At 35.8% G+C, this 15,000-nt stretch overlaps 2 protein-coding genes across 3 annotated transcripts in view; one reads left to right on the plus strand and one right to left on the minus strand.

Annotated features, from left to right (window-relative positions):
• The window catches only part of LOC125036144 (transmembrane protein 134-like), an 8,066-nt gene extending 264 nt beyond the window's left edge, over nucleotides 1-7,802 (minus strand). Inside the window, exons 1-3 of the mRNA XM_047628565.1 lie at nucleotides 7,408-7,802; nucleotides 4,819-4,963; nucleotides 1-4,292 (exon numbers count right to left, since the gene is read on the minus strand). The exon at nucleotides 1-4,292 is cut by the window's left edge and continues 264 nt beyond it. Of these exons, the coding sequence (XP_047484521.1) occupies nucleotides 4,114-4,292; nucleotides 4,819-4,963; nucleotides 7,408-7,626 (543 nt within the window). The 5' untranslated portion in view covers nucleotides 7,627-7,802 and the 3' untranslated portion in view covers nucleotides 1-4,113. The remainder of the gene's footprint in view (nucleotides 4,293-4,818; nucleotides 4,964-7,407) is intronic.
• Nucleotides 7,803-8,018: 216 nt separating this feature from the next.
• LOC125036151 (ubiquitin-like-conjugating enzyme ATG3) overlaps nucleotides 8,019-15,000 on the plus strand; it is an 8,942-nt gene continuing 1,960 nt past the window's right edge. For both annotated transcript variants that reach the window (XR_007115870.1, XM_047628572.1), the window contains exons 1-7: nucleotides 8,019-8,196; nucleotides 10,417-10,605; nucleotides 12,789-12,923; nucleotides 13,281-13,391; nucleotides 13,852-14,010; nucleotides 14,401-14,528; nucleotides 14,876-15,000. The exon at nucleotides 14,876-15,000 is cut by the window's right edge. Coding sequence is in view for 1 of the 2 variants with exons in the window: in XM_047628572.1 (XP_047484528.1) it covers nucleotides 8,125-8,196; nucleotides 10,417-10,605; nucleotides 12,789-12,923; nucleotides 13,281-13,391; nucleotides 13,852-14,010; nucleotides 14,401-14,528; nucleotides 14,876-15,000 (919 nt within the window). In the remaining variant the exon portion in view is untranslated. The remainder of the gene's footprint in view (nucleotides 8,197-10,416; nucleotides 10,606-12,788; nucleotides 12,924-13,280; nucleotides 13,392-13,851; nucleotides 14,011-14,400; nucleotides 14,529-14,875) is intronic.

Below are 15,000 nucleotides of genomic sequence, written 5' to 3' on the forward strand. Positions count from 1 at the left end.
AGGTATATGAACTGTCCACTGTAGTTTTGCTTTGTCAGTTCTGTTTACATACTGATGGCTCTGTAAGTGCCTAGTCACCAAGGAGTCAATGACGGGGCTTACCTGATCTTACCCCTTTACCCCATTCCCCATGCTATTGAAAGATTCATTCCAACACTATCATAAATACTATTATTGTCAGTACAGTTATTCTTATCATTATCATTATCATCAACATCATTATCATCATAATATTATCAACAATATTAATGGTAATAATAATATATATAATTTTCTTTCTGAAAATTCATGTAACAGGGTAAACAGGTCCAACCAGGTAAGCCTCCTCAGTAACTACTAGAGCGACCTATGGGCACAGAAATTCAATAAACTAAAATTACAGTGGACGTGTATGCATGCCTTACAGGCATCATTGGGTAATGTTTAAATAAAAAAATTAATAAAAAGAAAAAGAATCACAGCCCGAAAATTAAGCTCTTTCAAAATATCACGGGACTGACGTTCACTCACTTCTGGCACAACTTTGTACAGTTAGTTACATGGTGAACAAAAAAAAAGAAAAGACATTTAGTGTCTTGATCATCAATGGAAGCAAATCTTATACTTAAAATTTTATTTTCATAGAAATATATTTTTATATTCATCCCCTTTTACTACTCCTACCAAGCTCTTTACCTAGCTTAGATTAGCAACTAGACTGAAGTTATTACCCTAGCAAAAATACCATACATCCAAGAGAACCAACTTAATGTTAATGAAAAACACTTGGGGTATATGATACAAGGTTAATTTACATAAATGAGGTTATATGATATATTCCCTTCAAAAATAAATAGAATGATGCTTGCAATGTTGGATAGGAGATGTTAAACTGAAAATGCATGATGCAAGTTTCAAATAAGCATATAATATATGCTCATATATGTTTGCAAAATCAATGAGATGTATGCTTCATTTCAATCTGAATCTTCATATCTTGCAATTCATTGTAGCAGAAACAAAATGCTATGAAAATGAAAAGAGAAAAAAGTAACTTTAAAAGTACATAGTAAAAGTCTTGCAAAACACACAAACATAAAAAATTAAGTAAATAAATAAATAAAGGAATTCTCTGCACACATTCCAGGGGCACATTACAAAATTAAAAAACTAAAAACAAAGATAAGCATAATAATGCAGAGCCATTCTTTAAAAATTCAACATCTAATTTTACATTCATATCATATGAAGTATTTGCCAAACCATAATACTTCTCTACCAAGGAATCTTTACTAAATGTTTCAGTTCCATGAATATAAACTTTTGGGAGAGTATGTGCAAGCACTAATGTAAACAATTAAAAGTGACATCAACCCTTTAAGGAAATGTGGCTGACATATTTCTTGTCAGATTTCACTCACTCACTCTGATGTAAAACAAATGGTTCCTTTTCCATTTCTAGCCAACTATTCTTCTTTGGAGCTTCCTCAAAGGGTTAATTACCACGGACAGACAAAAGTTGTGGGAACAAAAAAGTAACACATGATTTTGTTTGCCCCAGATATGCCTTTCTAGAAGATATACAAAATACCTAAAAGACATTATACCCTAAAGGCTTTGAATCATATTTCCTTTTCCTTTTTTGTTAAAAAAAAAAAACATGAAGAAAAAGTATACAAACAAAACAAGCAGTAATCTCATTAAGGCACCAAAATTTAATACCATCAGTGTCATTATTTCTTTGAACTTCAAAGAGGCTATGAAAAAGTTTCCAAGAACAAATCTAGTAATATCTTTTTCATTCTATTCTTTTACATATGTTATTACTGCCAACACTTAATGATCTTACGAAAAGGAAAGAAAGAAAACATAAGAAAACTAGCAGAAGCTTAAATATAAGTCAAGTTATTTTGGTTCTGTACCGTTAACTTCATTTATTTTCAAAACAAATGAATAAATATAATCACTTTCCTCATTATCTTAGAACAATTGTAAAAAAAAAAAAAAAAAATAAAAATTAAAAAAATAAAGCAAACACAATGATGTATATAAAGCAATACTACTAATACTGACTAATAATAATAATGAAAAACAGTATTCAGAGCTCTCTGCACAATATAGAATAAAAACACGCTTACACACATAACATCCAAACTAATTTTTGAGACCTAAGCCTCAAACAACCCTTTCTCAAGCAACCTTAGAGAGTGGACTGAGAAGAGAAAAGCAAACACATCAATCCCTATTTCACCTATATACTATGGCACCCTCTGCTCTTTCTCATCATATGGCACATGGCGATAGTTTAGTACAAACACAAGCCGCAGATATGACACTCTTTGCTTACAAAAGTTCAGACGCTGGTATAAACAAACTACTTTTGAAGACACCCACTACCATCTACGGTCCCTTTATCGTACTTTGAGCATAGATTAAGTAGAAATGAGTCAGGAACTCATGCAAGTTTGGCAAGTGCTGTCCACTGTAATGTGAAAAAATCCTTAGTCATAGAGAAAATGTCTCTACCTTTTCATTGTGGTTAGTGCTAATAAATACAGTGGGTTTATTATAAATGTTTACATTGATACATATACAAAATATGATTGGTTGCATTTTCAATATTCATATATATTGTGCTTTTCAAAGAGAGAGGTAAAATTATATTTACAAATTTTAACAGGAAGAGAGAAAAGAAAGTTTTCCATCATTTCTTTCTTCTTTCTGTCTTTCCTTGGGGAAAAAATATTTTTCTTCTTTTAAAACAAAAACATGAAAATGAACTCAATTACCTAGCTAATTTCAAACACAATTCATATGAAATCACAGATTTGGAACATTTAAACCTTAAGTGGCACCAGCCAATGAGCGACAAACAAAATTATATTAAACAGCATATGAAGATGCTGACTTACATATACATACAGTATACATGTTTTGAACACACTGGCCCATGCATAGTGGCAAAAAATCTCAAATGACTAGTACTAGAAATATTCATGTATCATCAGCCACACTACTCATTAGAAGTTAGCTAACCCTTTTTTTAATCACCAAGTCCTTCCTTTCCCTTCCATTGTATGATCCTCATGAAGACATATCAGGACCATTTGGATACTGAATACCAATGAAAAGACAAAAATGTTAGGATTCCTTTAAAATAAGGGAAAAATGAAAGAAAGATAAAGAGGGACACAAGCTTAAACCTAACATTAAAAAATGAACTACTAATAAGACAGCATATATGGCTGTTTCACACTTACTTTTGCAATCTGTCATGTCCAACATCATCTTCTGAATACTTGGCAACACTACCAGGACTCAAGAATATAATATAACTATATAATAATCTTATATAAATCCACTCTTCCTATTTGCACACATAACAAATGCTGCTGTGCTCCTGCAGCACTACATTTTCTGCAATCCAGAAACTAATCATATATGATCAATTAAAAGTGAGAGACTAGCCAGAGACTCCAGTGATCCAAGTTTAGTATTTACTTTTCATATAAAAAAAATATTAATAACAATAAGTACCGGTACTCATTCTATGATGAAAATTCAAAAAAGGGGAATGGCAAGAGAATACTGAGAATCACTGGCCACTGCCAAAACAGATGCCTTCATTAACATTACACTACATCAATCATGAATTCATGATACAGAAACTACAAAAGTACAGAAACATGGTTATATACAGTTACAAACATTTTATCTTCCTATATGGTATTTCTGCCTATATAAAATGCCCTTTTCATTACAATGCCTATTAAGTCATTCTCCAAAAATTTTCCTTGAATCTATGTCATTGGCACAAAGGTTTTGAGGAAAATATTTCACTGAGATTAAGTAATAGTTGGTTACTGGGATACTATCACCAAGAAGTGATTTATCTAAATACTGAGATTCACTTTGGGCAAAAAACACATTTTTCAGAGATTTACCGACAAAAAAGAGAGATCATGTGGTGATTATATGTATATAGTTATCTCAGACAATCTGATCTCCCTCTGACTTCTTGAACTAATACAAAACTGAAATCATACAAGAATTCCCTTATATAATCACTGCATGCACAATATTACATTTCCTTTCCATTTTTGGTTAACCTTAGTACTCTTCCCGGAGACTGTATCAGTTGAATAGCGGAAGATTGTAGAAGTCATAGCCACGCCTACCCGAAACAGCAAAAATGACGTAGACAATGTGGTACGCCCCGGGAATGAAGCATATAAGGCCGGTAATGATGAATACAATACCTGAGACTCCTTCAATAGGTATGACTTGAACAACAACGCCAGTCACAAGGAGGGCTGGAAGCAAATGGGGGGGTTACAGTTTTGAAAAAGGGGAATTAGTCTGACTCAAATCAGCATGGATTTTGTATTCCCTACCCACTGTATTTGTGTTTTATTGTTTTTGCTTAGCTCTCTCTACATATACAAAGTTAAAACAACACTAAATGTAAAAGTTAATGATGGATCAATCCTGATAAATTTTTGCAGAATGCTTTATTGTATTTTCTTATATTCAGAAAAAATATTGGGCAAGTGGAAAATGAACATCTTTGTCAAGCTCTATGTTCATTTAGCAATCAGGTTTATACTTTACGTGTATACACTTTACATGAGAATTATAAAATCTTCTGCTGAGAAACAATATGCATATAAATTCCACAAATAGAAAGAAAGAATGAAAGAAAAAAAAAAAAAAAAAAAAAATTAGCCCTAGTTTTTCATAGTATTAATGAAAATGAGGGTAAATTTAAAAATCAATTAGTCAATCAGTAGAATGAAATAAAAATAATGAAATAAAAGCAGTACTACAGACATAACTCACTTAGTCCCAAGATGAGGAGAGTGAAGGCTCCAGCCACAAGAGTCCACTTTTCCCGAACCTTAGGGTGGAGGAACCACCATCTTGGAGATTCTGAGAAGCTGCTTGAATCACCCGGTATCAGAGAATCACTGTCACGTGAAATTGCCTGAAAAATTTCAATTTTGTAGACTAAAAATATATTTCTTTATGCATTGCACTCAAGCTAAAACAATGAAATAGTAATCTAAAAAATACCAATTCATTAAATACATGTCTTCTGTATCATCTATATTCACTAAACTTGAACACCATAATGTGATCACATTTATCAAATTAAACATCCACACACAAAGAAAGTGTACTGCTGACTAACCAGATAGAGAGACGTGATTCCTCTAATAAAAAAATATATCCTGCATAGTGCAATGATTCATACTGATGGTTGGTAGCAAGACTCACCTTGATGGACTTTGACTAAACAAGCCACATAATTGGCCATGTGTGAAACTTTTGTGGCCCCTATGGACATATAACAGTTCATTCACAGCAGTAAAGAATCATTTGTTGAAGCACTTTGATACAGACTCCCTGAAAACTCAATCAGACTTTTACAATCCTTAGCCTGGCCCATCAGAGGCTTAAGGTATTCAGTCCTAGCTCTGTCTTAACCCAATGCCTCTTGAACATTGGGGGTGCACTTAGCCTCCACTCCAGAAAGTAGCTATGCATAGCCAACCGAGCCTACCTCCGGGGATAAAAACAGGATTTTCTTTCATTCACAAGTCTCATTCTTATAAAATAATAGATTGTATGCAGTTATATACAAGGTTGCTACTCCCATGACTTCAGTAATTCCCTTTTGTGTGTCATACTTCAAGATAGCCACATTGGTACTGTGCCATATGACAATCTGAGCAGTTGACACAAGGAGTCTGATCATGTAAACTAGAGTGAGTGCCACCGGCAAATTATCAATGTACTTAATATTGCCCCTTTCATATAAAACAACTGCCAACCAGAACATTACACATCATGTTCTCCCTCAGGCAATGCTCTAGGGAATTTGACATGAGGGCATGTGGGTACCATATAAAGAACAGCATAAAATGTAATTCATGCATTACAGTAATACAATGTGATTGACCTGTCCTCTATTCTGGGAATAGCACATCATGTAGAGGCATGACCAAGTCAGCCATGACATGAACTACACTTCCTCTAGAGGCACTTGGTTAATAGAACATGACCTCTGCTTTATTCTTTTAATAAAGCCTGATCTCAGTAAAATTATAACGCAGGACATATATACATATACTTCAGTGTAAACAGTAGATGGAATTAACCCCTTACGGATAGGTCAACTGCGAGGTGTCACAACAAACTGCTTGATCTGTGGTGTGCGGCTGTATGCCACCGCGGCATGCCAAAGCGCTATGAGCCAGTGATTCAGCTTGATGTACCAAACTCCCGTACTCAAAGTCGGCATGTTGCCATTGATCGCCAAAGTGTAGAGTTTTTTTTTAGTTTTCTTCACCCGTCACCAATCATTATAAGAGATTTTTTTCTTTAAGTTGTTGCAAATTGAAATTTTAAAAGTTGTTTAATTTAAGAAATGGTGAGATGCCATGGGCAATAGTCATGGCATAAGTGCAAAAGCCAACAAGCTTCTGCTAAGTTATGTTTTGGTAGTATAGGCCTTGAGACATTCCTACATCTCCATCTTAAAACCCATAAAATTTGCTATTACTAGATTCTTATGGATATTTGCTGACCAAAAGCAACAGTAATAGTCAGCAGATTTAATAGGTAAGGATACCATGAATGATTGAAAATACCATAAACTCAGGACTGAGTGAGCAGCAAGTCATACAGTTGTGACATCACTCATGAGGTTCATAATATGGCAGGGCTGCATAGGATACCTTATACCCTCCCACTTATTATGTCTATTATGTCATCACTATTACCGCCATACGCTGACTAAAACCCTTATAAATACTTACTAGACATTTTGAGGAAACCTTCAATAACAAATTTAACGATTTCCTAGAAAATTACTAAATCATCACTTAACACTGAATATACAAACACCTGAACTATTCAGAGTATTCTAAGATGAGAGCTCAATCACCTTTCTTGTCGTAACACCTCAGTGAAGTGACATATTAGTGATAGACACTCACAGAGGGCCAATTAGGCACAAAGGTACTAATGAGATCATGAAATTGTAACTGATGACTATTAAATCTTTTTCCAGAAGTACTACTGGAACAAGGTCAAAAAGCACTGTCAACAGTAGTAATCACAATAGGGTAAGATTTTATACATTAGTTAAGGCAAAAAAGTCTATGATCTATAAATTCTGTCTGCAACATGATAAAAGCAATCTCATTTTTATTTAGTATTTAACCAAGATTCAATGCTGGGTATTTGTTTCAGGTCTAAGCATGAAAATGAGAGAGAAAGGAATGAAAAAGAGACTAAGAAAAAGGAGAGAAAGCAAGTAAAAAATAATAATAATGTAGGAAGAAAGGATGAAAGAGAAAGACAGTGAGAAAACGAGGAAGGAAAAGAAAGCCGCAGAGAGAACTCATCCGCACAGATACTTACATCCACATCAGGCACCGTGAGAAAGCCTTTGCTTCCAAGAACACTGTCATCCATATTCACGGAAACATCATCCACGCCCATTATTCCGTCACGATCTTTAGGTTTGAAGGGCGAGCGCTCATTCGTGGCACCGTAGAGTCGGATGGCATCGTCAGCATCCTCTTCAAAGGCGTCTTCTATGGTAAATTTGGGATTTTTTCTGCTTTGTTTACCTGCCATTGCAACTCCTTTATGTCACTTGTACGTTTGCGGCGATTGTGACTTAGGCTTCCTCTCCTTGAACACTGCGGTCTGTTCAGTTACTTTTGATTATCTATATTCTCTCATCTTATTTTTAAAACTTTTCGTTTCAACTTTAACTATCATTTTAGTCTATAATATCAAAAATATTACTATTGAGGAGATTAAATAATACGTTTCGGACTACACAAGGAGCGTTCATACAAATTTTAGTATATGACTCATTACAAGATATACCTGTCGCACAAGAAACGTATTTTTAACTGGAACAATACCATAGATCTAGTAAAATGTCAATATAAACTACTTGGATAGTCAAACAAACTAAGCGAATAACTCTAGAACCTTAGACACACCATCCCTGTAATTGTCAGCTGTCAGTGTTGTTGCCGATAGAAAGAGAAGGCGAAGGCGTTCAACTCTCTCGACAAATACTTCCGAGAAAAGCGGCAATTATTACTCCCAAGCCTTGACAACATGCAGAATGTGATCAATACTGTCAAGGGGAAAGCCTTAGGGGTCGCCGAGTATCTTACGCCAATTCTCAAGGTGAGAGAGGAGAGAGCGGGTGCGAGACTGCCTGACTGTGACTCACGAATGACGATGAAATAAATGTATAAACACTGAACTTTTCCTATTAGTTAACCATTCCTGTTCAAGTTTTTCCTTCTGGATGTATGCTAATGTTGAGGAATGTGTACCCTGTTAATTTATCGGACGTGATTATCCAGGGAGAAGATACGTTACTAACATTGGGATATTGGGGTAAATGTGAGGCCTTTCTTTCGGTATTTAGAAGGTATCAGAGGAGATTAGAATTAGATATAGTTTTTTTTGTTATGAAGACTTTGTAAATTATGTATAAAGGAAATCTCACTGTTATCTCATATTATTGGAATTATGCTATGTGCAAAAGTGATAGTAACAGTTGTAACACTTTATTAACCTATATTGATAATCACAGTTACTTTGAGTGTCATATACTCAAAGTAGAATTAATTTTCAAAATATATGTTCTATTGACACAACTTCATTTACTGATATAGTATATGTTTTCTTTGTAGGAAAGCAGATAAATCATAAAAATCAACTTGCAGTGACTTTCTAAACAGGATTTTTTCATATATATCATGGTTATGTACTATCCAAAGTCACATGGATATTGTGATCTGTGGAAGACTGCCTAAACCACCATATTGGGGAAAGTTCAGGCTCGTTATACTAAAGTTATGGTTCCGATGTTGCACAGTACCATTGTTTAGGGTGCCTCCCATATCTAAGTGACTTTCCTATGAAAAATATGATGAAATAAATGTTTTCAATTCATTTTGGAAGATTTGATGACAGTATATAATAGAAAATAAGATGGAACTATTTAGTGCACCTAGAATGTAGTAAAAGTCAACCATTCCGCATGCAACAAGGAAGTCCATATTGTCTAGTGACTGCCATAGCCTCTTCTTCTTACTGCACCAGGACAGGCCAGCAAACCTCCACCACATATATTCTGGCTAGATTGAACTTGGATTTGTTTCTTTGACAGTAAATTTTCAGAGAGGTATTGTAAGCTTTGTCTAGCCAGAATTTATAGAGGAGGTTTGTACACCATTAATGGAGTGCTGTTAGAGATGACAGCCAAGTGTAGACAAGTAGCAGGCATGTATCTTTATTGGCAATGTTATCCCCAAATTGAGAAGTAATAACCATGAGACTGAAGAGAGGTTTTAAGTCTGTTATTGTAGGTTAACTCGTATCTGCTGAGCCATGACTGTCATAACAAAACAACTCATCATGCTGGGTATGGCTATAGGCAACACGAAGTGCTAAAGCAAGTCAAGCGGAAAGTTCTGCTACATGTAGCAGGGTCCCGGGCCAGACGGCAGGACGGTTATCAGAAGTCACCAGGGTCAGTGATGCTGAGAGATTTCTGATACCATCATTGAAGGGTTCAGAAACTGAGCTAAGTTTCCGACTGTAAAGAAAGATTTGTATTTTCAATCATAAAAGAATTGGGATAATGAAGAGTCAGTTGTCTTTTAACCTATCCACAATGGGTACCTCCAAATGAAAAAAACCCTAATTTTTGGGTGGAAGCTATCGCAGTAAGTGACCTTGGGGACCCACACATGAGGCACATGCAACAGGCAACCCAATCAGAGTGTAAGCTGAGAATACAAATGTCTCACATATCAGATGCTGGCTCCTATCCATTTTCTGGCTGTCTCATTGTTGAACTTCACTCCACTTCAGAATACATACATTGGTAATTTCTGTATGTGTACCTATTAGCTGCAGTGAATCTAAGGCATATTGTTCCATGCAATTCTTCCATGTCACTTCATTATCCAAAAATCATCCAATACAAAAAGCAATGGATTTGAATCTTTGTGTGGCAGAAAAAAACATGAGAGTAGAGACATAGACACAAGGGGTGGGTAAGCTTTTATCCGTGCAGTTTGATAACCATTGTGGCATTGCCTTTACTCATCATATAATAATGTTACTTTATGTGTTCTTTAAGGACAATAACATAATAATTAGGTGTAAATAAGGCGATAATTGCCAAGTAAATCAATCCAAAAGAATTAGACAGCAACATATAACCAGAGGCTTACTTTGTATTGTCTTCATATTCAAGCTTCTGTGCTCCTTAGAAATTTATTAAAAAATGTACTCAAAATAAAAATTAAAAAAAGAAAAGGGATGATCTCCTAAATATAGATGTATTTATTTACTAAATATCACTTCAATATCCTCTTAATCATACAGGAGTCCAAGTTCAAAGAGACAGGAGTCCTTACCCCAGAAGAATTTGTGGCTGCAGGAGATCACTTGGTTCATCACTGTCCCACATGGCGATGGGCTCCAGGCGATTCTGCCAAGACCAAACCATACCTTCCTCCAGAGAAGCAGTTCCTCATCACCAAGAATGTCCCTTGTTACAGGAGGTGCAAACAAGTAAGCTCTAAATCCAGTCTTTTAAGGTTACAGATAATGTTGTATTATATAAGGTTATAGCCAAGGTTTTTATTATACAAGGTTATAGGTAAGGTTGTGTTATACATGTTATATTAATCAGGAGAATCCTTGGAGGCTGTGGGTATTTAATAGGGAAAATAATTACACATTTCCAGTTCATATTCTTGAAGCAGTTGTATAATGTGTTGAGTACACTGCCTTGTGTCCCACAAGGCAGTGTGCTCAGTAACACATTATTTCTCATTACTGTAAATGTATTAGTATCAGCTCTACCACTAGGAATCTGGTACATAATTGATCTAGCCATTTTTGTCTCTCTCCAAGCTAACTGTCCCTCAATCCCTTCTGCATACCTTCTCCTCCTCTCCTTGTTTATCTACCCCTTTCCCTCTTTATATGGAGTCTTTGCTTTAACGTTCACCCATTCCTCATCTCGGATCCTTTCCTCCTTCTGCCCAATCTTTCTCTCTGTGGCTAATACCTTCCTGTAATTGCTCTTCTGTTTTCCCTGATCTACCCAAATAAAAAATCCCACCTTCTATCCGCCTCACACATTTTCTTACACATATCTGTAGTCATTCCTCCAGTACACATGTTTATACGGACAGCTTCAAATCCACCTCAGGTACTGGTTTGCCATAGCCTTTCCTTTTCACACATACAACTTTACCCTTCCTATTGAATCGAGCGTCCTTACAACAAAACTATATGCTATCCTCTTCACTCTACAACACGTCTTCCATCTTGTCCTTATCCGTCACCATTTTCTCTGACTTACACAACTCAGTATCACTCATACAATCCATACACCCTGTCAACCTTGTAGTACAAATGAAAGCAGTCAAGTTTTGCTGGATACCCAAACATGTCAGGATACCTGGCAATAAACAAGCAGATGCCTTGGCACGATATGCCGCCGTGTACACAACTCACCAACCCCACTTTTCGCACATTCCAACCACCAACTACTCCCTCCACTTCAAAACTTTCCTCTATAACTGTTGGCAATATTTCTGGTCAGATCTGACTACCAATAAATGTCAAACCATAAAACCTTCCATGCCTTCTTGGTTGGCCCCCATACCACCAGAACAGACGCTGGGAAAATGCCCTTGCCCATTTTCAAATAGGTTACACCTGACTTACACATTCATACCACATGCCACACTCCAACCCCACGTTTATGCTTTACACGCAGTCTTCCTCTTTCAGTCCCACATATCCTACTATCGTCCTGTTAATTATATGTATATGTATTTTTTATTGATTTTAGAACCAGCATTATCACTACAAGCACTTGTAAATGGAGCAGAAACTTCAAACACTTCTATTTTCTGTGCATTTCATTATTATACAGCATAAACTAAAACTAATTTGCTTTTTATATAGAAGTTACAGTGATACAAACAACAAAATAATTGTATTTAGTTAATTTAAAGGTGTGAAATTATATGAACAGTAAATCTTGGAAAACATTAGGAGGATACACACACTCCTTTTCAGTCACTTGCAAGTCATCACTTAGTTGTTCTGCATATATTATATGATATTCATGATATCTCTTATGTAAAAGCTTTTAAGAAACCTTAACAGATTTTGTAGAAATTAGATCATATGTTTATCATACCTATTGGGATCTTTTATTTACAAGGATCTGAATATTATTACTATTAACAAGAGAGTTGGTTTTGAATTATATTTTTCTTTGTTGTACATGATCTTCATTTTCTATTTTTTTTCATGAAGGAAAGATTTTCAGTTAGATTTTTTGCTCCATATACTTAGGCTACTATGATAAACTTCTTAAACTATTATAATTTTTGCTCCTATGTTTTGAAATAGGCTTAGATTTATAAAGGAAAAAAAATAGGAAAGAAAATATATTACCTTATGTAGTATCACAATTTTAAGTGAATTATATTAGCAAAAGTTTGTGAATCTGTTTTGTAATATACAAGCTTGTTTATGCTACAGCAAGACCTGGAGAATCATTTCTAATGAAAATAAAATGTGTGTGTGTTTCTAATGAAAACAGAATATGTGTGGGTCTGTGTCTGTGTGTGTATGTCGCTCTACATGTATACTCGTATAAATCTAAGGTCATAACAGAGAGCAAGTGAAGGAGGGAGCAAAGACTAATCAGTATTTCATCATCCGGCCAGATGGAGTATCGCAGTGAACAGGAGCTGGTCCTGGAATCGGAGGGTGATCCCGATGGTGGCTGGGTGGACACACACCATTTCAGTGACTCAGCCATCTTGGAGGAAAAAGTGGCTGACATGGCACTCGAAGATAAGGTAAGTGAAGAAGGATACTAAGGATTTGTATATGTGTGTATCTTTCTGTCTTCGTATCTCAGTCCGCGCGTGCGTGTTTCTCGGATTGTTTGTATAGCTTCATATATGTTTCTTCCCCATTTTGAATGTAGAGGAAAGGAAGGAAAGAAAGAGAATTCCTTGTCTTCCTCCTCCACCTATCTGTGGCATTCCTTCTCAGTCTTTCCTGTATTTTTCCATTTTTATATGATAAGAAATAGAAATAGTGTCACAAAGAAATGGTTATGGTTTAAAAAAAAAAAAGGTGAAATTTTCTGATTCTTTTGCTGCAGTGATTTTATTATCAATGAGATAAAGGAGTCTTCCTCCCCATTACAGAAGGTATCTTGCGCGGAAGATGATGATGATGATGAAGACGAAGATGAGGATGAGGAAGCTGCAGATATGGAGGCTTTTGAAGAGTCAGGCCTGCTGGAGCAAGAGGATCCTGTATGTTGTTAATTTATTTTAAAGCTTTGTTGAGCAGGTGTTGTTTGTGGCAATATTTGTGTCGGTTGTATATTTTTCTGAATTATGAACATTTTGCATTGAAAATAAACAGGATTTCATAAGTGGAAAGCTGCTGTAGAGATAAGTAAATTTCTCCTTTTCTTTTTCTGTCCCTCTTTGTCTTCTTTTCTCTTTTTCATGTTCTTTCTGTCTCCCTCTCTATCTTCTTTTTCTCTTTTTTCTTTTTTCTCTCTCTCTCTCTCTCTCTCTCTCTCTCTCTCTCTCTCTCTCTCTCTCTCTCTCTCTCTCTCTCTCTCTCTCTCTCTCTCTCTCTCTCTCTCTCTCTACTTTTCTCCTTCCCCCACCCCCCTCTTCCTTCCCCTTTCTCTTCTTTTTCTCCTTCTCATACCACTCACCATTACTCCTTCCCCCTTCAATCTCTCTTTTGCTCTCTCTCCAGAGTTCAATCCAGACACCCAGGACCATTCCTGCAGTGTCTAGCTTGGGGAACAGCACCAGCGACGGGGGTGAGGTGCTCCAAACCCGCACATATGACTTGCACATCACCTATGACAAGTACTACCAGACACCTCGCCTGTGGTTGACAGGTTATGATGAGGCAAGTCTAAGAGAAGCCTTTGTTGGCAGTGTTGAATGTAGATAAATTAATTCCCAATCTTTCTTCTGCCACTACACTTTATTGAAAGGAGGTACATCATTATTTTACTTCATTAAAGAAGTTGTTCAGGAAAATGACTTGCAGATGGATCCTGCACTGTATGTCATTCTGTGCCAGTTAGTAAGAACTTTTTGTTTAAAGAAGTTATTTTCTGATGACCTCATCAATATGTGATTATTTATTTTCCTTGACTTTGGGTCAAGTCTGTCCCGTTGTTAATTATAGTTTTTTTTTTTTTTTAATGTATATATGTTTTGTGTGCGTGTAACTAGTTGTTGATAATGTAATAGTTTATTCAAGTATTTTAAAGCCTTCGATTCTTGTTGGTAGAATCGACAACCTTTAACAGTTGAAGAAATGTACGAGGATTTTAGCCAGGATCATGCCAACAAGACAGTCACCATGGAAACACATCCTCATCTCCCAGGTCCTCCCATGGCATCTGTCCATCCCTGCAGGTCAGTAGTTTTCTTTCATTCTTTCTTTCTTTTTTAAGCCTTTCTGTTTATGTGGATTTAACTACCATTAAATAGTATCAGTAGATATGTAAAATTATGGTGCTAGGTAATATTTGTTTCAACAACACAAATATATTTTGATTCTAAATTGACTTTAAGTAAACAAAAATTAGAATTTGTATTTCTTTATGTTTTTACTCTGTAGTTTGTCTCTTTTATTGGTTTCTTTCTTTTCATTCTGTCTTTCCTTTCCCATTTTGATTCTCTTTTTCTTTTCCAGTTCTTCCTTTCTAATTTTAATAACCCCATCCTTATGCTGGCATTTTTCTCTTGTCTCCCATCCCTAGACATGCTGAGACCATGAAGAAGATATGTGAAACAGTGCTTGAAGGAGGAGGCGAGTTGGGGGTCCACCTGTACCTCATAGTGTTCCTGAAGTTTGTACAGGCCATCATTCCCACCATTGAGTACG

The sequence above is a fragment of the Penaeus chinensis genome, chromosome 20 (genome assembly GCF_019202785.1).
Source record: "Penaeus chinensis breed Huanghai No. 1 chromosome 20, ASM1920278v2, whole genome shotgun sequence".
Classification (NCBI taxonomy): Eukaryota; Metazoa; Arthropoda; class Malacostraca; order Decapoda; family Penaeidae; genus Penaeus; species Penaeus chinensis.